Consider the following 25,349-nt stretch of genomic DNA (forward strand, 5'->3'; position numbering starts at 1 on the left):
CTTCTTCTTCTTCTTCTTCTTCTTCTTCTTCTCCTTCTTCTTCTTCTTCTTCTTCTTCTTCTTCTTCTTCTTCTTCTTCCTCTTCTTCTTCTTATTTTTTCTTCTCATCTTATTTTTTCTTCTTTCTCTTTCATCTTCATCTTCTTCATCTTTGTATTCTTCGTCTTCTTGTCTTCTTCATCACCTTCTTCTTCTTCTCCTTCTTCTTCCTCTTCTTCTCCTTCTCCATCTTTGTCTTCTTCGTCTTCTTTGTCTTCTTCGTGTTCGTGTTCTCCTTCATCTTCTTCTTCTTTTTCTTCTTCTTTGTCTTCTTTTTTAGTGTGTTTTTCCTGAAATCCGTTGAACCTCTTGCCCGTAGACAGAGAAGAGGCAAGGTTATAGGTAATCCAGGGCACGGGGAGGAAGCAATAATGCAGTCTGTGTTCGGTGAAACTCTGCCTCGCGAGCAGTTTGTGACTTTTTCCCCCTCCAAACACGCAGACCTGATCTGAAAACCCTGTAAAAGCCCAGAGGTTTGGTCTGACACAGACAGGGAACTCCCCAGCTTTGCCCCTGCTCGTCGGCAGAGCAAAACGAGCTGGATTCCTTCAGTTTGGCCACCGCCGAGAAAAATACGAGGTCGGGCTCCAACAACAGGGTTTGCCTTGTGCTGCTGCAGCGACAGAGGCTGGCGGGCATCTGTACCATCTCTCGCCTGGCTTGGGGAGCCTCGTATTTAGGGGCGAGACTGAAGAGCCTTCTGTGCATTGTGCTGCCGGCCGGGGGGTGCTGGGGACGGGCCCTTTTGTGGGATCGCTGCTTTTCAGAGCCCGTTCACAAAGCCGGGACAGAGCTGGGGACGTCTCTGTTGCTGTCCAAAACGTTGCTGTTGTGTTGAAATCCAAACAACCCGGGTGCCGTTCTCCGTCGGCCCCGATAGGTCTGAAACGAGTCGAATTTGGCATCGTTGGGGTGGCCTCCCCCCAAAAAATCTGTGCCATCGGTGAGCGAGCTCTGCCCGCTCACGGTTTCTCTTTGATAATTTAGTGAGGTGCAGCCCTCGCGGAGCACGTACGGCCCGAAATCCCGCTGAATTGGTGTGTTTGCAAGGGGAATATCTCGGATTTTTGTATAAAGATGGAGGACATCTTTATCTCCAGCCGCTTATCCCCATCAAACCCAACCGCAGCCACTGCTCCGGGTGTCGGAGCATCGTTTTGGGGCTGGGAAGTGCCCAGCAAAGAGCGATGGATTTGTCCTCGAGGGCAAGCGTGGCAGGAGGGGATAACAGGATAACGGGTCTGGCAATTTGCTGCCTTTCACCCCTTCCAGTCCTTTTAGCACCAAGGGGAGCAATTTGGGGACAACAGGACTGGCTTTGGGAAGGGACCTCAGGCTTCTCCTGGAGCTCCATCTAGAGGGGAGGAGGCTGGGCTGGTCCCCAGGGTGTCCTCGGGATGAACCCCACAGCTCCAGCTCGCCCAGGCTGCTTTTTTTTTTGCCCTTTTGGGGTATTTCTCTCAGGCTGTGCCTGTTCTTTGCGGGTCACCAGGCTGGAACCTGTTTCCAGCCTTTTCAGACCTTATTTTAGGAAGACCAAAATCTCTCCACAACCCCCTGCTTTGATGTGCCCGAGTCACCTTGGGTCCATCCCATCCCGCTCCCATCCAGGTCTATGTGCCTGAATCCTCCTCTGTGGTGCTCGTAGTTTCCTAATTTGTGGGATTTGGGGTTTTTTAAGCGTTACCTGCACACACATTATTCAGGTTTACACTAGGCTGTGAGCATAAAACTCTCCTTGAATATCTGCCCGTGCTGATGTGCTCGTCCAGGTGCTGGAAATGCATTTGGACACTTCCAAAGGCCATACTAAGATATTTATTTCAGGAGAAAGTTGTCAGAGTGAGCATTGGGACCTCTCTCCTCCTGGGACAGCCTTCCTGCCCCGCTGCTGTGCCCCTAATTGGCAGGAAGTTTGTTAATTGCCCACAAAAGCAGATGTTCTCTCCGTGGTTGCACCAAAACGGCTTACCATGCTACGTACGCAGGCACGCAGCATTAAAAGACTAATTCCTGTAAAAAAAAGCCTATTAAAGGGTCAGAAACAAAGCCTCCAATGAGACCAAAACGTTCAGCTCAAATCCCCTGTGTCAGTGCCAGGGGGGCAGAGAGCTCCAACCTGGACCCGCTGTGGCACGGCTGGGTCGGGGCAGGGGGCTCGGCGAGCTCGGGGCACGGCAAATTTTGGCTCTGCGGCATCAAAACCCCAGCGTTTGGTTGGGCTGAGCTGGTAAAGCAGCATCTCTCTGGGTTTGCAGCTCTGGATACACCCATCGAGGCATTTTTTTGGAGATTTGCGATGCGCCCCGGTACCCTGCTTGCTTGTAGGGACAGCTGGGTGCACGTGCACGTAAGGACTGCTCCTCTGACTCTCATCCATCCGTTTAAACGGCAAACAAACGAGCTGAACTTGCAGGGTGGGGACGCAGAAAGGTGTAAAACTACCCCCAAAGCTCTTTTTTTGGGCAGGCTGCCCCCCGGGTGCCGACCAACTCCCCGTGCTCGGCGGCGTCGCGGCGCTCGCGCGGAGCCAGCTGGGCGCTGGGGCGCACCCTAATTAGCAGCCTCGGATTTTTCGAGTTTCATAATCAGCGATCTCGGCTGCACCAGGAGGGTTACTGTGGCAACAGGGCCGAACCGCTCCGCCGGTGCCGCATCCCCGCAGGTAAAATTCCTCTTTTTTTTTTTTTTTTTTTTTTTTTTAACCTTTCCTCTGCACTTTTCTGAGCCCGGGGGGCTGCGCCCAGCTCCCTGCGCCACGCCGCTGTCCCAGGACGGGGTAAGCACCATCGGCCGGAGCTGCGTGACCGAGCGCGTGCCTTTTAATCAGGGCTCAGCCTCCCTAACGAGATTTTAAGGGAACGATCCCCTCCCACACCTTTGTCTCAAAGGGGATGCTCCACCGGGAGCATCCCGCAGCTGGGAGGTTCTCCCGACCCCGCAGAATGGGCTGTACCCAAAGCTCGGCTCTGTTTATTTTATTTTGCTTTCATTCATTTTATTTTGGCTCCCTCTTTTCGCCCTGGTTTTCCCTGCCCACGGACCGTTTGCTCGCTCTCCAGGGCGCATCGTGTCGGGTAGGGATGCCGCTGGGCTAAATAGTGGCCGGGCTTCATCCTAAAGCCATCCTAAAGGTCCTTCTGGAACGGAGCTGCGGGGCTGAGCGATTCCTCTCCGTGTGCTACAAGTGGTGCCTGGAACAAAGAAAGGGAAACCCGAAAAGATGCTCTTGAAAAAACAGATGTATTCCTGTACCACCTGACTTTTTTTTAATCAAAGCTCAGCACCGCTCCTTCCCTGCACCCCTTGGCCCAGCAGCTCCCTCCTGCTTGGCTTCACCGTTCCCATTTTTCTTAACATTTCACCTTTTTTTTGGCTTTGTGCCTTTTACCGCTCTGATCACCGCCGGGTCCTTTTGGGACCCCCTCCGGCTGCTCATTCTCCAGTGCTCCAGCTCCAAAAAGCCCTTCATCCCCCGTCATCCCCCTCCACGCTTTCCCACCGACTTACCCACACCTTACATCCCCTGGAGAGTTCATTTTACCAACCCTACACTGTCCAGGAGGAAAGTGGAGGTGCTGCAGACCCGCTGGGCACGGACCCATCCCAATTTGTGCTGGCGCAGTGGCGCGTGAGCCCCCTGCACGGGTCCATCCTCAGCCAGCTGGGATGCCAGCAGCAGGCAAATTAAGCCCAGCCTCATTAGGAGCATTATTAGGAGAAATATTAATAGGAAAATAATTTTCTTTGTATCTCCATCCCTCCAAGGGGCTCAGGCAGCTCCCAGTGGTGTCTCCGCTCAGAGGGTGGCAGAGCGCCGCGGTGCTGGTCCGCCCTGGGCTCCTTTGGAGGCATCTCTCACGGCTTCCTTTCCCCTGAGGAGCTTCATTTCTGTTCGTTCTCAGCTCCTAGGAGGTGATTCTTGCCTCGTACACACCACAAAGGCTCTTGCAGAGGTCACTGGGGCTTTTTCCCCGAGCTGCTCACCGTGAGCACGTGGCGCCGATGGCACCCGCGGTGCTGCTCGCTGCTGGGGGCTCCTTCCCAGCCCCGAGGGCGTCCTGGATCTGAGATCCCTGCGTGTTTCCCTCCCGAAATGATCACAGGTTATTCTTCACGGCGGCCTCAAAGGTCCTCGTGGGTATTTGTGAATGAATTAAGCCGGTGCCGTTCATCCAGGGAGTAAAAAGCCGATTTGTGAGGCTGTGCGACAGGAGATGGGGCTGAGCCTCGGGGTGTCCCACTTGGCAGCAGCAGGGCTAGGAAAGGACCTCGGGGAACAACCTTCCTCCCAGCTCGGGTTGGGGAACACCTGATCCTCTTCTCCTAACCCGCCCGGGATGGTTTTACATCACTGTCCCTAATTCCCTGCGCACGTACCTCGGTGTTGGCCCCTCTGTGTTACCAGCTCTTCGAAAGAGGGCTCCGAATTCCCTCGTGCCGAATAAACAGCTGGAATTTGGGGGATGGAGCTTGGGGACGGGTTGGGCAGGCGCTCAGGGGTGGAGAAAGCAAAGCCCCGAGCTCGTCCTTGCTCCTGGCGCTGGAGTGGAAGGCGCCTGCTTGTTTAAAAGGGGGGAGAAAAGAAAAAAAAAAAGAGATGTGCATTTTAAGGAAGGGCGAACGGTCGCTGTCGTGATTCATCTTTTCTGTTGAGGAGTGGAAAAGCAGAGGGCGGGGTGGGGGAATGCTGCTCACTGAGACATCAAAGCCCTCGGTGTAGCTTGGGGGACATGCGCGGGGGGGATCAGTCACTCCGGGGGAGCGCAGCAAAACGCTTTTCCCCCCCTAAAAGCAGCATCCCCTCCCCAGGATAGCAGCAAAACGCCTGGGCACTCGTGATCCCACTCCTCTGCCCCACGAGGAGCTGCTGGAACTGCCCCATCTGGGCCAAAACCCCCAGCAGAGGGGTTTGTCTCGGCCTTTTGGGGCATCCCTTGGGATCCAGGAGGGCTGCGCCACCACACAAAGCCGGCTTTCCCCCTTCTTTTTCCTCGCCCTTGCTCCCGTCGAGCCCTGCTGTGAGCTGCCTCCAAGGGCTCGGCAGTGAAACCTTGGTCGTGCCCTCTCCCCTGCCAAAAAAAAAAGAAAAAAGGAGGGGGAGAAGGGAATAAGTTTTTATTTTTCCTTGTGGGTGGAGCTGGCACAGGGCAGCCGGGTGCTGGCGGCTGTGCCGCGGCGTTTCAGCATCCTCCAGACAGCTGTAAAATGATTTGGGGGATCCCGGAGAGCCGGGCAGCATCGGGGTCACGTCTCCTGCTTGACACAGAACGGGATCGCCTCACTCCACAGGAATTAGGAGGATGGCAGAGGGGATAAGGGGATAAATCCCAACAGTGCTCGGTGAGTGCCCGGCTCCGGCTGCCTCTGCTCTCCGGGAGGTGCTCCTGCGGCCAGATTCCCCTCCTGGCAGCACTCCGATACCATTTTGAAGCCACTCTTTACCTCCTCAAGCTGTTATTTCCTCCCCAAAGGTGCCAGCACCAATCCTCCCCACGAGCCCTGCAGCTTTCTCCAACCCCAACCCCAAAGCTCCGAGCGCGGCGGCTCCGGGGGCACCCTCGGCGCGGCCCCGGGAGCTCGGCCAGCAGAAAGCTTCGGCTTTGGGATCGTTCCCAAATCCCCTCCGGCTGAACCCGAGGGCTTCAGCGGGCTCCTCGCCCCTTGGCAGAGCCGGAGACGTGACGTCAGGGTGTTTTCGTGGCGCTCACAGGATGCTGCAGGCAGCCAAAGGGCTGATAACATGACAAGTATTTCCTCCCCGGCTTCCGAACCAGCGGGGAGGGGAGCCGAGGGGGAAGGGAGCCTCGGGTCGCTCAGGCTTTTTTTGAGGGGGTAAAACCCACGAGGGTTTTTACGGGGAGGGACCCAGCAGGGTGACGTTGATTCGTGCCGCCTGTGGGGATGAGGAGGGGTTTTAAAGGGCAGGGGCTGGGAGCGAGCCCCCCTCCCCGGGATGGAGCCCCGCGTGACGCAGCGTTTGGGCACTCGCTGGCTCCTCCAGATCTGTTTTTGGGGATGAATCCAGTGTCTGGGAACAGAAACAGCTCCCAGTTTTGTTTTGTTTTGTTTTTTCCATGTTCTGGTGATGTTTGTGGGGCTGCCCGGGGTCCTTTCGCTCTCAGTGCTCGCGGCTTTTCCCTAAAGCCCTAAAAAGCTCCAGAGCTCGCCCAGGATGCGCAGGGAGCGCGTGCATCCCTCTTGTCCATCCTTCAGCCTCAAAAACCTTTCTTTTCACACCCAAAACCGTCCCATTAACAGGTTGCACCGAATACATGGAGCACCGAGTGCTGTGTGCCAGCCAGACCCTGCCTCTGCAGCATCCCCGGGTGGCCGTGCCCATCCTTAGCGCATCCCATGCAGGAGCAGCACCTCGGGGAGGCTTTCCGAGGCCAGCCCTGCTCTATCCAGCACCTGGAAACCCAAAAGGGTTCAAGGTGATGCAGGCAGGCACCACAACCTGCATTTAAACCTGCCCCAGGGGTGGCTGCTCCCATTTTTGGGGCCCCTCAGAGCCAGTCCTAGCAGATGCGGGGCCGGCCACGCGGCACGATGAAGGGAAGCTCTTACATCTGGGGTTTGGCTTCTCTCTGCTTCCCTTCCTTGTGGCCAAAAGGGGTCTGTCCGGCCTCCTGACCCCTGAGCTCAGTGAAATATTCAGCCAGTTGGTCATCAGGGGGGAGGAAGAGATCGTAAAAGGGAGGTGGTGGTGGTGGGAGGACGCTTTGGGGCCGGCTGGGGCTGGGAGGACCCCGTGTTTCTGCTGTTCCCACTGTCGGTGACTTCAGCCTTGTCCTTTTGCCCAGATTTTGGGATGGGTCTCGACCGAAGCATCTTCGGATAAACACGACGAGAACGAACAATGTGAAACGAGTCGAAGTACCTGGGCTTTAGGAGCTTTTTTTTGGGGGGAAAAAAAAAAAAAAAACATAAAAACTTGCAGCGTGGGATTAAAGGGCTGGGGTAGGAAGCCTGGGGGTTTTCTGGGAAAAGCAACGTGACTGGTGTCATCATCCTGGGATTTTGCAGGGCGCTTCCTGGGAAATTTTGCAGGGCACGGCTCCGTCCTGAGCTCCTCCGTGCGGGTTTTTATCACCTCCATTCCCTGCCTCGTCCCTTCCCACCTTTCCTGGTCCACCGGGCTGGGATTTCTCCGTTTGGGGACGTGTGGCCATCCAAATAAACCCTGCCCACGTACAGGGACCCCAGCTCTCCATGTCCAGGACCGAGCAGCATCCCCACTGTGAACTAGTTTGGGACACAGCCGGTAACACTTTCAATAACTCCTCTTTGATCTTTTTTTGTTCAGGTCAACATGGATTTGTGGTTCTTCGTCCTGTTGCTGGGAAGCGGCCTGATCAGCGTAGGTGCTCACAATGATACAACAGGTAAGCCACGCTCCTCGTCGCCTCACCGTTCCCCTAAACCATTTTTAGGGTGAAAGCAGGGCTCGTGTGCTTGGTGGCTCACCTCTCCTGCCTTTTGGATAGCTGAGATGTGGTAAAAGCACCTGAGAAATTGTTGTGCTCATAGATGGCACCTGCAGATCTTTATCCTAGTGAATACTGAACCTCTCTTAAGAGGGATAGGAGCTCTGTATTTTGTGCCTTCCCTATATCATATTAGGTACTCAAGTGAGCTGCTTTTATAGGATTCACATCTCCACGACGCGCAGAGCTCTCTCTGCCCTGGACGTGGGGATTTTTTTGCTGGCTTTTCCCCTCGTGTGCTACACCCCTGCGGTCACAAACCAGCCCCTACACCCCTACACCCCGCAGAAGGCTGTCTCAAGGTGCTCCTTTCTGCTTCTTCCCTCTTCCAGAGCCCCCCACGGCAGCGCCCACCTCCTCCAGGAGCCCCAGCCCATCTCCCACGGCCGCCCCCGAGGACGGCAGGACGACGAGCGCCCGCGGCCTCAACGCCACCTCCACGGCGCCTGCTTCCACCCCTCCGTCGGAGCCGCCCACCACCTCAGCCCCCCAAATCTCCCCCAGCGCCACCGTCCTCGTCCCCAACGCCTCCTCCACCCCGGGGACGTCGGCGCCCACCCCGGTGCCTCCGGCCACCCCGCTGCTGCCCAGCGCCGCGCCGCCCGCCCCGCGCACCGCGGCCCCCAGCACCCCGGCGGAGGCCACCGAGGGGAATGTCAGCGCCACGCTGCCGAGCCAGGAGACCTCTTCTGCTTCCCACAACGGTAAGGCACCTTCCTCACCCCTTCCTTCTGCCATCCGGGCTCTGCTCCTCTCCTCCCTTCTCTCGTTTTTGGGGAGGAGTAGGAGCGAGAAGGCACCGCGGGGCAAATTGAGGAGGGGTGCGGGATATGGGATCCGCAGCTCGCTGAAGTCGCGAGGTCCAAACCCATTTTTCCTGCTCTGGTTTCTGCAATTCAGACAGGGAACAACAAAACAAAGCAGCAGCAGCTTCTTGCTGAGATCCTGGGCGTAGCAGGAGTCCCAGGATCTCGTCCCGCTGCTGTCACAGACGAAATCCATCCCTTTTTGTGCACAGCCCCGAGGTGCTGGGTAAAAAATTGGTGCTCAGGGGGCTTGTGGAAGCCACAGGAATAAATGACACCAGGATGGTGCTGAGCTGCATCACCCAGAGCATCGCTACACAGCCCTTTCGTTGCGTTTTGGTGCCAGCTGTGGGCTTAACCCACACTTTTTAACGCTGCACAAGGAGATCCCAAAGGATTTAAGGCTTTGGTTAGAGGTGGCCAAGCAGGGGTGAGAGCTGGCTCCTAGGAAAAGCTGCCCGGTGGGCTCATGAACCAAAATCAGCCAAGCTGGGGATGTGGGATGATGCAGACCCATCTGGCAGGGTTTATTTGGGGAGGTGAGCTGGTATTCCTCCATCAGGGATAGTGCAGGTCCCGAAGGAACAAGGCTGGGTGCAGCCTGAAGCCCAAACCCAAGAGCCCCGAGGTGTTTTCCAGCTTTGTGCCTCCCAGGACGTGCCCACCAGCCTTGTCCCTGGGACAGAAAATGCCCGTGCCACGCTCCACAAGATGCCATCCTTGCTCCCCTTCCCCTCTTGGCGCTCATTTTTCTCATTTGAGCAAAAAATGATGAGAGGAACGAAGGCAAAAGCCTTGAGCACAGCCGGAACTGGGACTTCATAACACGATGCCTGCTCGCAGGGGGCTGGATTTGTATATTTTTTTGTCTTTGCTGTGATTTTGTGACTTGTGTTACTATTTGTGGGGAGCTCTTCGCCCTGTGCTGTGACACGGGGGGCATGACAAGGCTGGAGGTGGCTTCCCACTTGGGGCCAGCCCCCCGAGCAAACGGGCGAGCCGATTCCCCCTTTATTTCCAGAGATTTATCAAGGAGCAGAGTTAGTTTTAGGGCTGCCTTCTCCATTCATCTGCACGGATTGGGGTGGAAGAGCTGTAGGAATTACACACCGCACAGGCAGCTCCTGCTTCTCTGAACCTAGATATAAATCTTCTGTACCCAGCAAAGCTACAAATGTGCATTTTGTTCCTTTTCCCTTCCTACTAAGTGAAGGCTGAAGTTTATTTCCTCCTGCCTTTAGTAGCTGGCGTTTTGAAAGCAAAATGTGCAGGAAGACGATGACAGTTGCTAAATCTGTTGCTATTTCAGGCTTTGATCTTATTAAAACGTCTATTTCTTCGTTGCTAAGAGACTTCTGTTTTATTTTTCTGCAGGTAACTCCGACAGAAGAGGTAAGAAATTTATTTCATCTTTATTCAAGCCCCGTGTAAAGACATTTCCAGAAGTGTTCTGCTAGCAGAGGGCTCTCCTCACACGCTTTCTAACTCACTTTTACAAAGCGGATCTCGAGCTCTTTCCAAGAGCTGCTGATGTGTTGGTGTCTTAGCAAGTGTTGGGCTCTTGTTTTTTAAAATAAGCAATTTGGGAGCGGTTTGTGCACACCCTGTGAGATACGAGGAGCTCCTGCTGCACACGCCGAGTCCAGCAGCACCGCCTTCTGCACAGTGACCGAGTCCTGAGCAGCTGCTCGAGAAATTTCCTCCTCTTTTCCTTCTGAACTCCCTTCCTTGACTGCCACCTACCCTATTTGACCAGGATCCGTTCTGCAAACGATGTGAACAATTCTTTCTTGGAGGAGCAGGAGTGCATTTCTGGTAAGGTGACAGCGCTTACACCCATGACGGATGAAATTATGGAGATAAAAGGTAGATTTTGCCTCTCAGAAGCACCAGCCTTGGCTCTTCGTTCCAAAAAATCACCTCTGCCAGCTGCTGGTAACTCAGGGGCTTCACCAAAGATGTGTCTGCGGTGCGACGTGATGGGGATGTGACACGGTGTGTGTATAACAGGATGCAGATTGATGGAGGGTTTGCCCTCGGGTTAGTTTCACCTCCGATTTCCTCCTGTCTTGGTTGAATTTTAGAGAAGAAAGGTGGATGGGGATATCCCCTGGTTGGATCCTCCACGTTCCTCTCCTTGGAATTTCAGATGGAGCTGAGGTTTTGGTGCAAATGCTTCGATCCAAATGAACTCTTCCATGCTGGCTGTGGTGGAGATAGGATTTTCTTTCGGCTTTGCTGCAGTTTTTATAAAACCTTTATCCCAAACTTTACCCCGAACCACGCTGTCTGTCCTGGCTTCTTCTTCCTCCACCTCCCAGACACTACTGGGAAGGAAATACACCAAGAAAATAAATGAGGTTGCATTACCAATCTGCCCCTGTGGGCTCTTTATGGCGTTTGCAGAGAAAATAGCTGGCCTGGCTGCTCAGGACCTGGGGACAGGGCCAGGCGCTTCCTTCTGCTCCCCCTCGTGACCGTGGGCCAGCCTTGTGGGGTTTTCTTCCCCACGCGCTGTTCCCTTTCCGAAATACTGACCCTGCATCTTCGCTTCTGCTTCTTTTAACCCCGTGATCCTGCTTGTGCTCCTGGTTTCTTGGCACTCCTCAAAGCATTTGCCTCCAGTTTCGTGGGCAGCCGGTGGCAGCGATGAGCTCAGCACCGTCCTGCATGGTGTGATAAGGAGATGACAGCCTGCAGATAAGAGCCTGGGGTGCCTCGAATCGCAGACGTGGTCCTGCCAGGATGAGATTTAAGCATCTCGATGCCTTTCACACCGGACCTACACGTTTGCTTTGGCATTTCAAGTCCCTGAAAGCAAAGGCTCGAAGCCCTTCTTATCCTACAAGTGATGCCACCCCAGCTGTAACTCCCCAGGGCCGAGCTGTGAGCAAGGAGTGAGCAGAGCAGGAGCTGCAGGAGCGTTGGCACCGCTCACCACATCTCCCAGAGGGAAGGAACCTGCTGGGGCCCTCGGGCTCGTTTCCTGCCGGGGCTGGGCAGCGAGGAGCTGGTGAGCGACTGCACTGGAGAAGCTTTAACTCCTTGAGCCAGATGTGGTGAAAGAAAACGCTGCGAACCCCCCGGCATCCTGCTGCCAGATGCCGAAACCCCTGCCCGTAAATCACGGCGGCTGCCAGCAGCCTGCTCCTGTCCAGGCAGTGGTTTGTCTGGGAAGCTTGGCAGGCACTGAGAAGGGTTTTAAAGCAAGCAGGCTGGATAAATTCCTCCCTCTGGGGAATTTAGACTGGGGTAGTTCTGTTTTTTTTACTCTGTTTGCAATGCTAGGTGATCACCTACGAGTCATTACCCCAAAATCACACATCTGTTGGTCAGAATAACATTTCGAGGCCTCGTGGCTGCAGAAAGGGAAAATGCAGAAATAACCGGAGCGTGCCTTGGTAGCTCTGTTGTCGGAGGATTAAATCCTGCTGGGAAGACGTGCTGGCTGGAATCGCGCAGAGGATGCTCAGAAGGTGGAAATGGGAGCCCCAGGGGCTGAGACATGGAGACACAGCCTGGTGGCCCGTGCAGATTGACAGAGCTGCTGGAAAACTAAAATCCCCCCTGCTGGCCTCGCTGCGATTTATCTGGAACATGCCCTTTAGGGCCGTTTTCCTCTCTGGTTAGCGTTGTCTTCCAGCTGCATCTGGGGGATTTGCTTGTTCGGTGTCTGCAGGGGGAGAGAAGTCCGAGCAGGGGCTGAAGGCCACGTCTGCTGCAGCTCAGACACTGTTTCGTGATGAAGCAGGCAGACGACCAGCACATAACCCACAGCCTCTCTAAGGATCCTCAGCCCCAGGCTGAACACAGTCGGAGTCAAGACTTAGAGTGGAAGCATTGCCTCTTACTGGACGTGAAACTGGAAGCAAAATCATGACTGTTTTAAATAATACACAGCATCTGTGTGGTTTTACAAAAGCCACGGTTTTCACCTATTTCTATATTAGGATTCTTACCATTTTTCCAGAGCTCATGGGCATATTTAGAAATTTCACATACGACGCAGGCAGAAGATGCTACGCAAAAACTTCAGCCCTGCAGCAGGTGGACCACTGTGGGCACTTTGAATTGTGCAGAAGGAACCCCTAGTGTGGCCCACGTCTCCCCTCTTGCAGCTTTCTCAACAGCAGTTTTCATCTCCAGGGTCACAGTTTCCAGCTCTTAGAGAAAATCGAGGTGCTGCAAGTGGTGCTGGCAGGTTTTAATCTGACCCTGGCGTATCAGTACTCCTTGAGTATCGGGTCGTGGACCTGTCTTCACTGCCAACCTTGACAAATGCAACCTGAATGAGTTACTGTGTTGTTTGAAAGCAGAAATTGTAGAGCTCTGCCCTGTTAAATTGTGGCTCTGGATGTTTTTAGATAGCAGCTGGTAACTGCACCTTTCTTTTCCCATTGCAGATGAGACTCCAATTATTGCTGTGATGGTGGCCCTGTCTTCCCTCCTAGTCATAGTATTTATTATTATTGTGCTGTACATGTTAAGGTAAGAATTGCTTTAATGCTGGCTTCTCTTACTTGACAGAAATGAATTGCTGAATGAACAGGAATAAGCAGGAATAAGCAAACGAGTGGCTGCTTCCTATCGTGAGCCTGTTGTTCCGTTTTGTTCTGTTTCCTAAGCTATGCAAATCGACACAGCCAGCGTTAGAAAAAGAAGTCAGTAAGGATAATGAAAATTACATTTGGGGTTATTTAATAAATGCTGCTTATTCCTTTCATTATAAAACTATTCCTTACGTGACATAATACTTGTTGAGTTAGTGAAAATGTGCTGTTTAGTAGGACAGGCTAAACTAAAGTCCTGGTTGTGCAGTTACAGAGCAGGTAAGGTTTCCTTGCAAGGCTCAGGGTGATGGTTTGAGTAACCTGGGGAAGCTGCACGCAACTTTTGAGCCAGAAAGTCCTTTGTGTGTGAAGGTGCATTATTCCTTCATTCCTATCTTGATATCAAACATGATCCAACGCCCGTGGAAGCCAAGCTATGCCTCATGTACCACACCTGTATGTCGTGGAAGCAGCTCTCCCACTGCATGGTGGTGGGCACTGGAGCTTGGCAGGAGCACCGGGTGATGCTGCAGCTGGAGCTGGAGCCCAACAAAGCCTTTTTAGATCCTTTTAGAAAAAATCCAAGCATTTGGGCTGCTCAAAACCATACCCTTAATGAACCCAGCTCCTGAGCGCACGCCTGTTCAGCTGGAAGAGGGTGTTTATTCACCTGCAGTAAACATTTTAATTTACTCGACGTTCTGGTGATTAAATAATTAAAAAAAAAAAAAAAGGCAATTTCCTTAGTGGTAGAAAAATTCCCTTCGTCTCTTGGCTCAGGGCCTGCTCTTGCAGCAGTGAACCCGAGGAAAGTTTTGCCTCGGGAGGTCGGCAGCAGCAACATTTTGAGTCCTCCCCACCTGGCACCGGAGCCAGCTCCAGGCCTGGAAGAAAAGAAAAGGTTTCTGTTCGCCTCACTCCCCATGTGCCTTCCCAGTGATTCAGCAAAACACTTAGCTTCAGGGAAATGGGGAGTGAGCACATGCTTCCAGTTAAAAGCATACAGAGAAGGGCTTTGCTGAATAAGGATGGATGAACTTAGGTTTTATGGGCTTTGCTGAATCAGCCCGCGGCGCAGGAGCTCCTTGGGGTGCTCTCTGTAAAAACCAGCCTTAAAGCCCGTCCTCCTGGCCTGCACCTTGTGCCTGCAGCCTCTCTGCTGGCAGCTGGCTGGAAGCTGTGTCCATGGGCAGGATTTTACAGGTCCCCCTAGCGCTGTTTGCTTGTTCGCCTCTTGGATCCAACAGCGAATTCATAAAATTCCCCTCACTGCCAGGGCTGGGGCGGCCACAGCTCCTCGGGGCGGCCTGGGCAGGGCCTCACTGCCCTCATAGTGACAAATTTCTGCCTTGTATCTAACCTAAATCTGCCCTTTTCCAGTTTAAAGCCATTACTCCTTGTTCTATCACTACACCCCCTGACAAAATGTCCCTCCCCAGCTTTCCTGCAGCTCCCCTTTAGGTACAGGCAGGCCGCTGGGAGGTCTCGCAGGCCCGTTTTAGCAGAAGCAGGTTTCCAGGCACAACCCCTGGTGGCTGACTCCTGATTTTCTAACTCCTTTTTTTTTTTTTTTGTTTTCCTTAGGTTCAAGAAATACAAGCAGGCAGGGAGTCACTCCAACTCCTTCCGCTTGCCCAATGGCCGGGCAGACGATGCAGGTGAGGCCTGTGCTGCCATGACGGGGGGACAGGGGCAGAGGCTTACAGAGCAGGCCAATTCCTCCTTCAAAACACAAATGGATTGTTTTAGTTGCTTTCATTTATTTATTTATTTATAAAACCGAGCCCTGTAGAAGTCCAGGAAACCCATGTGTTTGGCACTGTAGCAGTCTGAGCCCAGTGCAACTTCAGCAGGCAGGGCCCGCTGCGGCCAGAGGGCTGGGTGCCCTGGCTTTGTTTCCCCTAATGTTTTTGCAGGAAGATGTTTTTCTAATCTGTGTTTTCCTTTCTTTCTTGATCGGAACTTTCTGTTTTCCATGATTTTGACACACTTTTATAAAAATGAGAATTCTCTTCCCTCCTTGAATTCCAGTGACAAATGTTTTCCCTCAAGTGTTTAGTAATGTGATGGCTTCCAAAACCAAACTTCTTGCAATTCCCTTTGAATATCCACAATATCCGTTTGACTCAAATAAGCACCTTTTTTGAAAAAACACACCTTCGTGAAATAATTCAACATCCTTCTCCCCTTTTAAATTAGGGGAATCAAACTCTTGTGGAGATCTTGACCGTAGGCACCCAGTTAACGTTTCGGAGAGAAAGCAGGGAATGCATTGGGCTTTCTTTATAAAAACCTTTTCAGACTTCTGAAGGATGCACAGATATTACAAATGCAATTAAAAAGTCTTGTGGCAACCTGCTGTAATGTGAGCGGTGTCTGTAAGAGCTGAAGAGGAACCTCCACCTCTCAGACCCAGTTCCCATCCTTTATTTGAGCTCCCCCATATGAAGCAGACACCTTACAAGTGAGCGCTAACTGAAAATCAGCACCTTTTTTTTTTCATGTTGGCAGCTAAGGCTTTCCCAGCCCGAGCTTTATGTTGCTGTAAGCTAAGGTGTGAACTTTATAAACCGTCAGTCGTGTTGATATAACCCTCACGTGGCCTTTCTTGGCTTCGCTTGCGTTGCGCGGTGAAACCACAGGCGAGAGCAGCCCTCGCTGTGCTCACCTGGGAGTTATGTCACGGTCATCCTGCCAAACTTTCTGGGTTAACGAGGGTGAAGGATGAATTCAGATGAGGTAGTCTTCAAAAAGGCAAAGGATGGTTGGGGTTGGAAGGGACCTCAGAGCCCCCCGAGCCCCCAGCCCAGGCTGCCCCCAGCCCCATCCAGCCTGGCCTTGGGCACTGTCAGGGATGGGGCAGCCACAGCTCCTCGGGGCAGCCTGGGCAGGGCCTCACCACCCTCAAAGTGAAGAGTTTCTTCCTAATATTTAACCTAAATCTGCCCTCTTTTAGTTTAAAGCCATTCCCCCTTGCCCTGTCACAACAGACCCTGGTGTCCATCCCCCAAAAATGAGGCTTGGGCCTCATTTCAGCATCCTGGCTGTAGGAAAGAGTGATGCTCAGCCCCAGGGTGATGACAGAGTTCCCCCTTATCACAGCATCCCCACATTTTTGCCCAAAGGAGGAACAAAATCCATGAGCAGGGTCAGCAGGGTGGCCCCAAACACAGACAGCCCAGGGCAGGTGGAGCCTGGGCGAGGGTGGGTGCTGGGGATGGGTGCCGGGCATGGAGGAGAGGCTGGGGGACACCTCTGATGCCCGGGTGTCGTTGCAGAGCCTCAGAGCATGCCGCTGCTCGCCAGGTCCCCCAGCACCAACAGAAAATACCCTCCTCTGCCCGTCGACAAGCTGGAAGAGGAGATCAACCGCCGGATGGCAGATGACAACAAGCTCTTCCGAGAAGAGTTCAACGTGAGTGCCTTTGCCTCTCCCTCTCTCCCGCAGCTCGAGGGATGGATGGGAGCGGGACACTTGAATAAAGGGGTTTCTTCACTCCCTGGCAGTGTTTTTTTCCAGTGGACACAACCAAGTCGGTACAGGGTGGTGGTCATTTTTCAGACGGGTCCAAAAGGCTTCTCTGTTCCTCTGCAAAGCGATGGGTGTTTATTGCAAGGGGGGCAGTGATTATCTGCGGCCCCAGAGCAGTTTCACAGCTGATGAGATGAAGAACGGGATGGAGAGAGAATTCAAATCTCTGCCTTCTTTCCCTGAAATCCCGCAGCTCGGGCAGGCGGCTCACAGTGTAGGGCGTGTGACACACAGCAGAAAAATCCCGGTCTCATTTGGCAGAAGAGCGGAGACAAAACAGCTGGTACATCAAAGGGGGAGCTACTCGGAGACTTTTACATATTTATTGCAAAACGCACAAAGAGGTTTTTACCCTCGTAACTGGGTTGTAGGATCTCTCTGTCTCTTTGCCTGAGTGGGCCTGCCTGCCCACCCACCTGCTCTCATTTTGCAGGCTTTTCTTGGCATCTTCCGTCCCATTGTCTAGGTTCATCTTGTGTTTAAAGCAGGTTAGTGAGGAGTGTTTGCGATTTGCAGGTATGCTGAAGGCTCTTCTCCCACCTGCAGGGATCCCAGTTTGGGGGTGTCACACGAGCAAAGGGGATAATTGAGTTGATAAATAATGAGCAGGGCTATCCTTGCATTCACTACACGACGCAGAGAGCTTTGCTAGCAGGCTGCACTATGGGCTTTCAGATTCTGGGGCCAGGACGTATCATGAATGTTTTGAGGTGGAGGAGCTCTGGAAGAGCATCCCAGGCTGCTGGTTTCCTTCCCGGTGCTGCCTCCCCTCCTCCTGATCCTCGTGGCTGTGAGGGAAACACCACCAACACGAACTGCTTCTAAAGTTGTGCCGTGGTGTTGTCCCAAATCTGCAAACAGCCAAAACAAGAGCTCTGACAGAGGAATGGAAACGACCCAGTCTGCTCAAGTGAGCTGTTAACCTTTAGTCTGAACAATGACGATTTACAGAACAGCAGCTGGCCTTCAGCACTGATGGATTTTGGCAATAAGTCAAGTATCATGCTCTGATCATCTCTTCTAAGATCTCTAAAGCCTCTGCGTGGTTCTACAGCCCCTCGTGATGATGAACCTCATACGGTTTCGTCTCAGCCAGGCAGTAACAGGCAATGCTGAGAGAGGTGATGAGGCAGGGGACGAAGCTAATAACTGTCTGGAGCATTACACCAGAGCTGCTGGGCTAGCTGGATTCCCCACCAGCCTAATTAATGAAAGAAAACCCACTGCTGGGTTGCACAGAAAGCTTCCTGGTGGGGACAGTACCCTGCGGGTACTCGGGCTGTGGGGTTTTGAAGCTGGGGCTTCAGTCTGGTCACGTTTGGCCTGGCTGTTAATGGAGGAAATCTCAGCAGGAGCCTCCCTGCGTAGAAACGAGCTCCCGAAACCCCGTGCTGGTGGGTTTGGTGTTGGAGGCTTTGCTGCCACCTCGTGTTTGTGGGGCTGGAAGGGATTTGCTCAGCCCAGGCTGTCCAAGTGGTCACCTGGAGCTGCCTGGGGGCAAGGAGCAGTGCAGGGATGAAGGTAAGGGAGAGGAGGTGAGGGTTAGCAGAGCTGGGGCAGGCTGGTGGTGTGGCTGACCCATGGATTTTGGAGAGCTGAGCACCCAGGAGTGATGGTGCTGCCCAGAGAGCTGCAGGGCAGCCCCTCTGTGCTCTGATTTTCTTTTCCTGGACAGGAGCTGCTACTCACCTACCTCCTGGAGACCAAAGGAGGGCAGAAGTCAATATTTGCCCCTCCTTTTTGCCCCTCAGATGGGATGCTCAGACGTGGCACGCCTGACCAGTGCCAGAGCCCTGCCTCCTTCACATTTAGCAATGCCACGAGCCCCCTGGTGCGGGACTGTATCACCCCAAACCCTGTTTTGTGCCCTTGCAGGCTCTCCCAGCATGTCCCATTCAGGCCACGTGCGAAGCTGCTTCCAAGGAGGAGAACAAGGAGAAGAACCGATACGTGAACATTTTGCCCTGTAGGTAGCAGTGCGGCCGGTGGGGCTGGGGGTCGGGGTGAGGGAGGACACTGCTGGGGTGGTCTCACCTCCCCGAGGGGCTGCTGCAGCTTCCATAGCTTTAGACACACAGCATCCATCCTTGGGTAAGGTCCAGCACCTCCCCAGGCACGTTCACAGAAGAATTTGAGGGCACAAAATCATTTATTTGTGCAGCGAAGCCGGGCTGGGGACCCACCGAGCCCAGGCTCTGCTCCAAAAAACGTCTTTTCCAGCCCCATGTTTTTTTTTTTTTTTTAATGCCCACTTGTCATTTTTCCCCAGATGATCATTCCAGGGTTCACCTGACTCCCGTCGAAGGGGTTCCTGACTCTGACTACATTAATGCCTCCTTCATTAATGTAAGTGGCTGCTTTCCCCCCGAAGCAGGGCCCGGCCACGTGTGTGGCTTTTATGGGGCGCGACTTTTGTCTGGGGGAGGACCCTTAAGGACAGGGGTGAACGTGTTCCAGTGATGGGAGCACGAGGCGGGGAGCTGGGACTCGTAAATTCTGCCTGGAGCTCTGCCATTGCTCAGCCCCATCCCTTCACACCTCGCTTTCCTCCCCCTTCTGCAATAACTCAAAGCTCCTTGGGGTGCTGTGAAGCCCAAGCCAGCCGCTTTGGGAGGGATTTGGGAGCCGTTCCCGGTGAGCAGAGGATTTCTGATTAACAGCTGACGGCTCCTGGGGCTGATTAATCACAGGTACTTCCCAGCTTGCAGGGCTGGACCTGAAAAAGAGATCAGGCAGTCTGGCTAAAATGTATTGAGAAATATCTTTGCCCTACTCGGCTCCTAGGGGGCAGCAGGATGTGCCTTCTGGTAGTGAAATGATGATTTTGGAGAGTGGGAGGGTATAAACTTCACTTTATAGTGCTCGTATGAATACAAAATCCTGCTTTTTATTAACTTGATGTCCCGTTTCTTGCCTTGGGCAAATGCTGGTCTTTCACCTCCCCTTTTTCTCCTTTTCTCTGCAGGGGTACCAAGAGAAAAACAAGTTCATTGCTGCACAAGGTAAGCACCCGGTTGTGGCCCGAGGGGTTTGGGCTGGGTCCTTCTGCCCTGTGTGGACCCTGCTCGGGGTGAAAGGAGCCTGGGCTGGCCCACAGCTTGGCCCCAAAAAGGATTTCTGCGGGTGTGCCACAACTCTTCCCGAGCTCCCAGCAGAGCCTGACAGCAGCTCTCCTGTCACCCAGCCGGGGCAAAGCTTCGCCTCTCCTTTTTTCTCCTGGCTTGCCCTTAGCCTCGGGCTTGGCAGGGGATGTGGAGGTTGAGTCAGCTCCTTGCCTGGCTCCTTCCCGTGCCATATTGAAATAGGATCCCGTGGTTAAAGCACAAGGCTCGGGGGCAGGACTCGTGCGTGCTATTTGCGACGGCCACGGTTTCCCCGTGTGACCTTGGGCAAGTTGTTTCCACGCTCCGTGTGTCTGATTTCCCCTTTCTGGGGCTAAAAATGGAATTCCCGGTCATAAAAAGCATCCAGTCCCTTTAAAAAAAAAAAAAAAAAAAAAAAAGCCCTGCTATTGTGTGTGATAGGATTGTTGTTTGGGTTAGCCAACCTACCCCGGGGACGCATCCTGTGCTGACATCTACCGGCAAAAACCATCTCGGCGTCAGCCACGGCTTCGCAGCAGCTCTCGTGTGGCCGTTTCCTTTCCCTAATAACAACCCCATCTGTTCATTTTGCCCCTAGGACCAAAGGAAGAAACGGTGAACGACTTCTGGAGGATGATCTGGGAGCAAAACACGGCGACGATCGTGATGGTGACCAACCTGAAGGAGAGGAAGGAGGTGGGTGGCAGCTTTTCGCCTCTCTCCGCCCTCTTCTCTTCTACTCTGCTCCCGAGCTCAGCCGCCCGCCTCCCGTCTCTCCCCGCAGTGTAAATGTGCTCAGTACTGGCCGGATCAGGGCTGCTGGACCTACGGGAACATCCGCGTGTCCGTGGAGGACGTGACGGTGCTGGTGGACTACACCGTGCGCAAGTTCTGCATCCAGCAGGTGCTGCACCCCCCCCCCAAATCCCTCCTCGCATCCCTCCTCGGGGCCGGTGCCCTCCGCAGGCTCACCCCGCAGCATCCCCGCCTCCCTTTCGAACCAGAGTTATTACAAACGTGCTCACCTCGAGTGCTTGGGACCCCGTTTTCCACTCAAGGCAGGCAGCAGCCAGGTCTGGCGTTCAGCCCCAAAATCCTCCAGCAGTTGCTGTCCCTTTTGGTGCCTCCACAGGAGCCGGCTCTGCCTCACGAGCCGAGATGAAACCCAGCGCCGTGCGCGTTGCTTTTCCTCGCCTTTCCCATCCGTCACTCCCTCGTCCCACCCTCCGAGGCTCTGGCTGCCTTCGTCACTCGTTGTTTTCCCCGTGCTCCCAGAGGCAGGCGACAAAACTGGCGCGGGGCGTGGGGAATGAGAGAGTCAGGTTGGGGATGAAATGGGGCAGGTGGCATCACCTGGGTGATGGCAGGAGCTGCTCTGGTGTTTTACAGCTCCAAGGCCACCCGCAGGATGCAGGATATGATGCAGAGCAATTAAAATAACAGCTTTTTAGAGCCAAATCCAGCCCTGGAGCTTTGGTTCGACGCTTCCTAAGCCTGCTAAGTTCAGCCTGGGGGCCGTAGCTCCCCCTCCGCCCCCCTTGCTTTGGGGAAAAAGAAAGTAAATCTAAGTATTTGGGATGAATCCCAGCCCGCCTTTCCCCTGCAGGTAGGCGATGTCACGAACAAGAAGCCTCAGCGCCTCGTCACGCAGTTCCACTTCACCAGCTGGCCTGATTTCGGGGTGCCCTTCACTCCCATCGGGATGCTGAAGTTCCTGAAGAAGGTGAAGACCTGTAACCCCCAGTACGCAGGAGCCATAGTGGTGCACTGCAGGTGAGCCCCGGTGACAGCTAACCTCCGCCTCTCCCCGCTTGCCTGGGAAGCATCTTCTATTTAATACCCAAAGGATGTTTTTTTTCCATCAGTTTTTCCTTTTTTTTTTTGTTTTTTTTTTTTTTTATTCCCACTTGTTATTTAACGCTGCGAGCTTCAGCCTGTCCACATGGGAACATTCAAAAAAATAAAAATAAATTGATCTGAGTGAGCTTCTTGATCACTTGGTGCAGCTCGATTCAGTGGGAGCTGAGCTAAAATCCCCTCCTGTGCTTTGGAGGCACCTCCCTTGGTGCTCTGGGCCCGCGAGGGCAGCGTCCTGAGCTGCGGGGAGCTGGTGCTCAGCCTGCGAGGGGGAAACCACGTTGTTTATGCGAGATTCAGACTCAGCACCACCCCTGGGGTTTGCAGGAGGCTGTGTCCCTTTCCGAAAGGGAAAGCCCCACGGTTAAAGGCAGAGGTTAAAGGTTTGGTTAAAGATTTGCCACCTCCTGAGTCCAACTTTCCAGCTTCCTTCTCAGGAGGCAGCAGACAAAAGGGCTCAGGCTCTCCGTAGCATCACCCAGCCTCATCTTCCATCTCTCCTTAACACCAGGCACCGAAATAAAGCTCACCCTCGTGGTGTGGAGGGTGGAAGGGCAGCGGGTAGAAACCTCCCCCTTCTCCTAAACCCAATTTGCTGTTTTCTGGGCAGCTCCGGGCCCCGGCACGGGGCTCTCGGCGCTGCTACAGCGACTTATTCCTTGTCCCCTCTGCCTTTTCAGCGCCGGGGTGGGACGCACGGGCACTTTCATCGTCATCGATGCCATGCTGGACATGATGCACGCCGAGAGGAAGGTGGACGTTTACGGCTTCGTCAGCCGAATCCGGGCGCAGCGCTGCCAGATGGTACAGACAGATGTAAGCACGCCGCTCTGCGTCCCTGGGGCTGCTCTCCTTTGGGTTTTCCTTCGTACCCTCGGCCCCACAGCCCCCTGCAGCGGCTCCACATGCAGCTCGAGGTCGTCCCCGGGTTTGAGAGGAGCGCTGAGACAGAGCTGTGTCGAGGGAGCCTTTCGTTAGGTCCCGCTGGTTGCAGTCACCAGCTTTCCCTCGCAGCTTTGGGTCAGATTCCTGCAGGAATAGCAAATAAAGCCTCGGAGCCCTCACGGGGTGCCTGCTGAGGTCCTTCTGGGAGCTGAGGGCCTGTCCTTGCACCCCTTCCAGATGCAGTATGTGTTCATATACCAAGCGCTGCTGGAGCACTATCTCTACGGCGACACGGAGCTGGAGGTGACTTCGTTAGAAATCCACCTCCAAAAGATCTACAACAAGGTGCCAGGGACCAGCAGCAACGGCCTGGAAGAGGAGTTCAAGGTGAGCCTGGTTCCTGCTCTGGTTTGCTCAGCCCGTGCCGGGGCAGCAGGGAGCCTCGTGTGCTTGGTTTTCCTCTGCTGGCCCCAAAAAGCTCTCCCTGCTTCCCTTTCTTCCTCTGCAGAAGCTGACTTCGATCAAGATTCAGAACGACAAGATGAGGACGGGCAATCTGCCGGCGAACATGAAGAAGAACAGGGTGCTTCAGATAATTCCATGTAAGGCTGGGCTGGGTCAACGAGGAGGGGGACAGAGGCGTTTGTGGGGGCACAGGGTGGCTGAGGTGGGAGGAGGACTCGGGAGGATGTTTGGCAGGGACAGCATGAAGGGGCAGGGTCAAGGTGAGGTGGGTTTTCGGGACCCTTGCACCCCTTCTCCCTGCTCCAGTCCCCCCAGATCAGGGCATGGCAGGAGGCAGAACCAAGTCTTCTTGTCCTAAATGAGCAGAGGGCTCCCTTCCCGTATCTTCCTGTGTCTCATTTAGGGCTTGGTGACTTCCCAGCCAAAGGCCACGTGTGATTCTCAATAAAATTCCCCAAAACTCTGATCGTTTTGCTTCTGTTTCAGATGAATTCAACCGAGTAATCATTCCAGTGAAGAGAGGTGAAGAAAACACAGACTACGTAAACGCGTCCTTCATTGACGTGAGTCTTCTCGAATCTTCTCCCACCTCACACTTCTCCCTGCAGGAAGGATTTGTCCTGAACCCCTTCTCCTACAGGTTTCCTAAGCTTCCTGCCACTTCTCTTTGCTTTTTTAGCACTGGTTTGTCTCAAAGAAACCGCGCAGGCAGCGGGTTCTCAGTCTGTACCCCCAGTTTCTTCGTGGCTTGAGTGGGAGAGGAGATGTAGAGCCTAAGCAGAGCCTCCAAATCTTGATCTCCCTTCTGCAGCTCCGGGGTTTGACGATGGCCTCGGAGAAGCGGATGCCCAAAGCCATGAAAGTAATTGCTTCATGGCTCGTTTGGTCAGAAAACATCCCCCAAATTAGTTCACGGAGCGCTGCACGGATCCCAAAACCCTGGAGAAAACCAGGTCAATCCCATTACACCTGTCCCGGTGGCTGCAGGAAATGAGGCGGGGAGGTTAAGTGCTTTCCTCCCTCCGAGGAGGACAGCAGTGATTGCACAGCCTTTTTTCTCCTGAGTAATCCTGTTGACTTCAGGGGGCCGCCTCCCAGCAGTGTTTATCTTTGTGCAGCGCTGGGGAAGTGACAAAGAATTAGCCCAATCTCTAACACCATTTATTTTTTTTTCTAACATCATTTCTCCCAGCCCAATTTCTAATATCATTTCCTCACGGCGGCGGGGCTTTTTTTTTTTTTTTCCCCCAAAGGGTAATTACTGCCACGGGCTGAACTCGTAAAATCAATGCATTCCCCAGATACAACGTCCCAAATGAGCTTTTCTCCCCCCAAAAAAAATCCCTCTTGTCAGGTCCCTGCATGTGCTGTGGCTGCGTCAGCTGCTGCCGAAAGGCGGATGCGAGCAGCCTGCCTTGGTCTAGATCAGAAAGGCGAAATGTCAGGCAGGCAATTTTGTCGAGGGCTCAATTTCCTGCCTCCGCTGAGCTTCGTTTCAGTGACGAGCCCCGAATGATGAAACATCTGCAGTCAGCCTGCCGTGAGGTCACGGGGGAGCGGTGGAGGTTTTCGTGCTCTTCTGGCGGAGCGGAGTCACCCTGACTTCTGGCAACGCCTGCTTTTGCTCCTTTCTTCCCCAAATCCCCGGGAAGAAGCAGAACTGGAGCGCTCAGCCGTGATTGCCACGAAATTTAGGCTTCTCGACGTGTCTTTAGGAGGTCTGGAAACCCAAACCTTTCTCCTCCAGCCACGTAGGGCCACGCGCACCTGGGGAATTGGATCCTGCCTCAGCTGCGCTTGGCACAAACGAAGGGCTCGCCGTGGCAGAGCTTTGTCTGGCGGTGCCTCAGCTGCCAAGTTTTTGGGGCTGGTCAAACCAAGGCAGATGGCTCTGCCCGCAGCCAGGCTGCGATTATTTGTACAGACAGCCACGGTGCTGCACTCAGTCCCCGCTCGGAATGAGCCAGAAAGCCCCCAAATCCACCGGATTTACCATTTCGTGGTTATTTTGGAGGGGAGAGCTCCCACGCAGACCTCAAGCTGGTGGAGCTGAGCGTGCGGAGAGCCTGGCACGGCGCGGGGAGCCGCGACGAGCAGCCTGGGCACCGCAGCCTCTCTGCCTGGCATGGAGGAATAGGGCAGAGAGGGTTTGCTAATCTGGCCTGCCCTTTCACTTGGCACTTCCAGGCGGGATGAAGAGTGCCCGCGCCGCGCTCTTTGCAGGATTAAATCACACGGAGAGCTCCACGGGGGCGCTGCTCCCAGGGAGATTTCTCAGCAGAGCAGTGACACCTCTCCCAGAGCCCCTCTGGGCACCACAAAAAAGTTTGAAGGTGTTTTCCCCCAAAAAAACACATTTTTTTCCTCTGTTTCCGTGCAGGGTTATCGCCAGAAGGATTCCTACATCGCCAGCCAAGGGCCGCTGCAGCACACGATAGAGGACTTCTGGAGGATGATCTGGGAGTGGAAATCCTGCTCCATCGTGATGCTGACGGAGCTGGAGGAGAGAGGCCAGGTAAAAGCACGGCCTGGCCGCATCCAGGTGAGCCCTAAAAGGCACCGGAGCCCCCCCCTGACCCCTCCTGCAATGCTTTCCCAGGAGAAGTGCGCCCAGTACTGGCCCTCCGACGGCTCCGTGTCCT

At 54.0% G+C, this 25,349-nt stretch overlaps 1 protein-coding gene across 1 annotated transcript in view; it reads left to right on the plus strand.

The window, feature by feature from the left end:
• Positions 1–25,349, plus strand: part of PTPRA (protein tyrosine phosphatase receptor type A) — an 80,077-nt gene that overhangs the window by 53,271 nt on the left and 1,457 nt on the right. Inside the window, exons 4-21 of the mRNA XM_084286547.1 lie at positions 7,349–7,427; positions 7,862–8,233; positions 9,710–9,727; positions 12,739–12,823; positions 14,470–14,543; positions 16,164–16,300; positions 18,293–18,383; positions 18,687–18,763; positions 19,383–19,419; positions 20,099–20,196; positions 20,285–20,404; positions 21,107–21,273; positions 22,038–22,173; positions 22,480–22,629; positions 22,751–22,844; positions 23,194–23,270; positions 25,088–25,222; positions 25,307–25,342. Of these exons, the coding sequence (XP_084142673.1) occupies positions 7,349–7,427; positions 7,862–8,233; positions 9,710–9,727; positions 12,739–12,823; positions 14,470–14,543; positions 16,164–16,300; positions 18,293–18,383; positions 18,687–18,763; positions 19,383–19,419; positions 20,099–20,196; positions 20,285–20,404; positions 21,107–21,273; positions 22,038–22,173; positions 22,480–22,629; positions 22,751–22,844; positions 23,194–23,270; positions 25,088–25,222; positions 25,307–25,342 (1,983 nt within the window). The remainder of the gene's footprint in view (positions 1–7,348; positions 7,428–7,861; positions 8,234–9,709; positions 9,728–12,738; positions 12,824–14,469; positions 14,544–16,163; positions 16,301–18,292; positions 18,384–18,686; positions 18,764–19,382; positions 19,420–20,098; positions 20,197–20,284; positions 20,405–21,106; positions 21,274–22,037; positions 22,174–22,479; positions 22,630–22,750; positions 22,845–23,193; positions 23,271–25,087; positions 25,223–25,306; positions 25,343–25,349) is intronic.

The sequence above is a fragment of the Netta rufina genome, assembly GCF_964035555.1.
Source record: "Netta rufina genome assembly, chromosome: 4".
Taxonomy (NCBI): domain Eukaryota; kingdom Metazoa; phylum Chordata; class Aves; order Anseriformes; family Anatidae; genus Netta; species Netta rufina.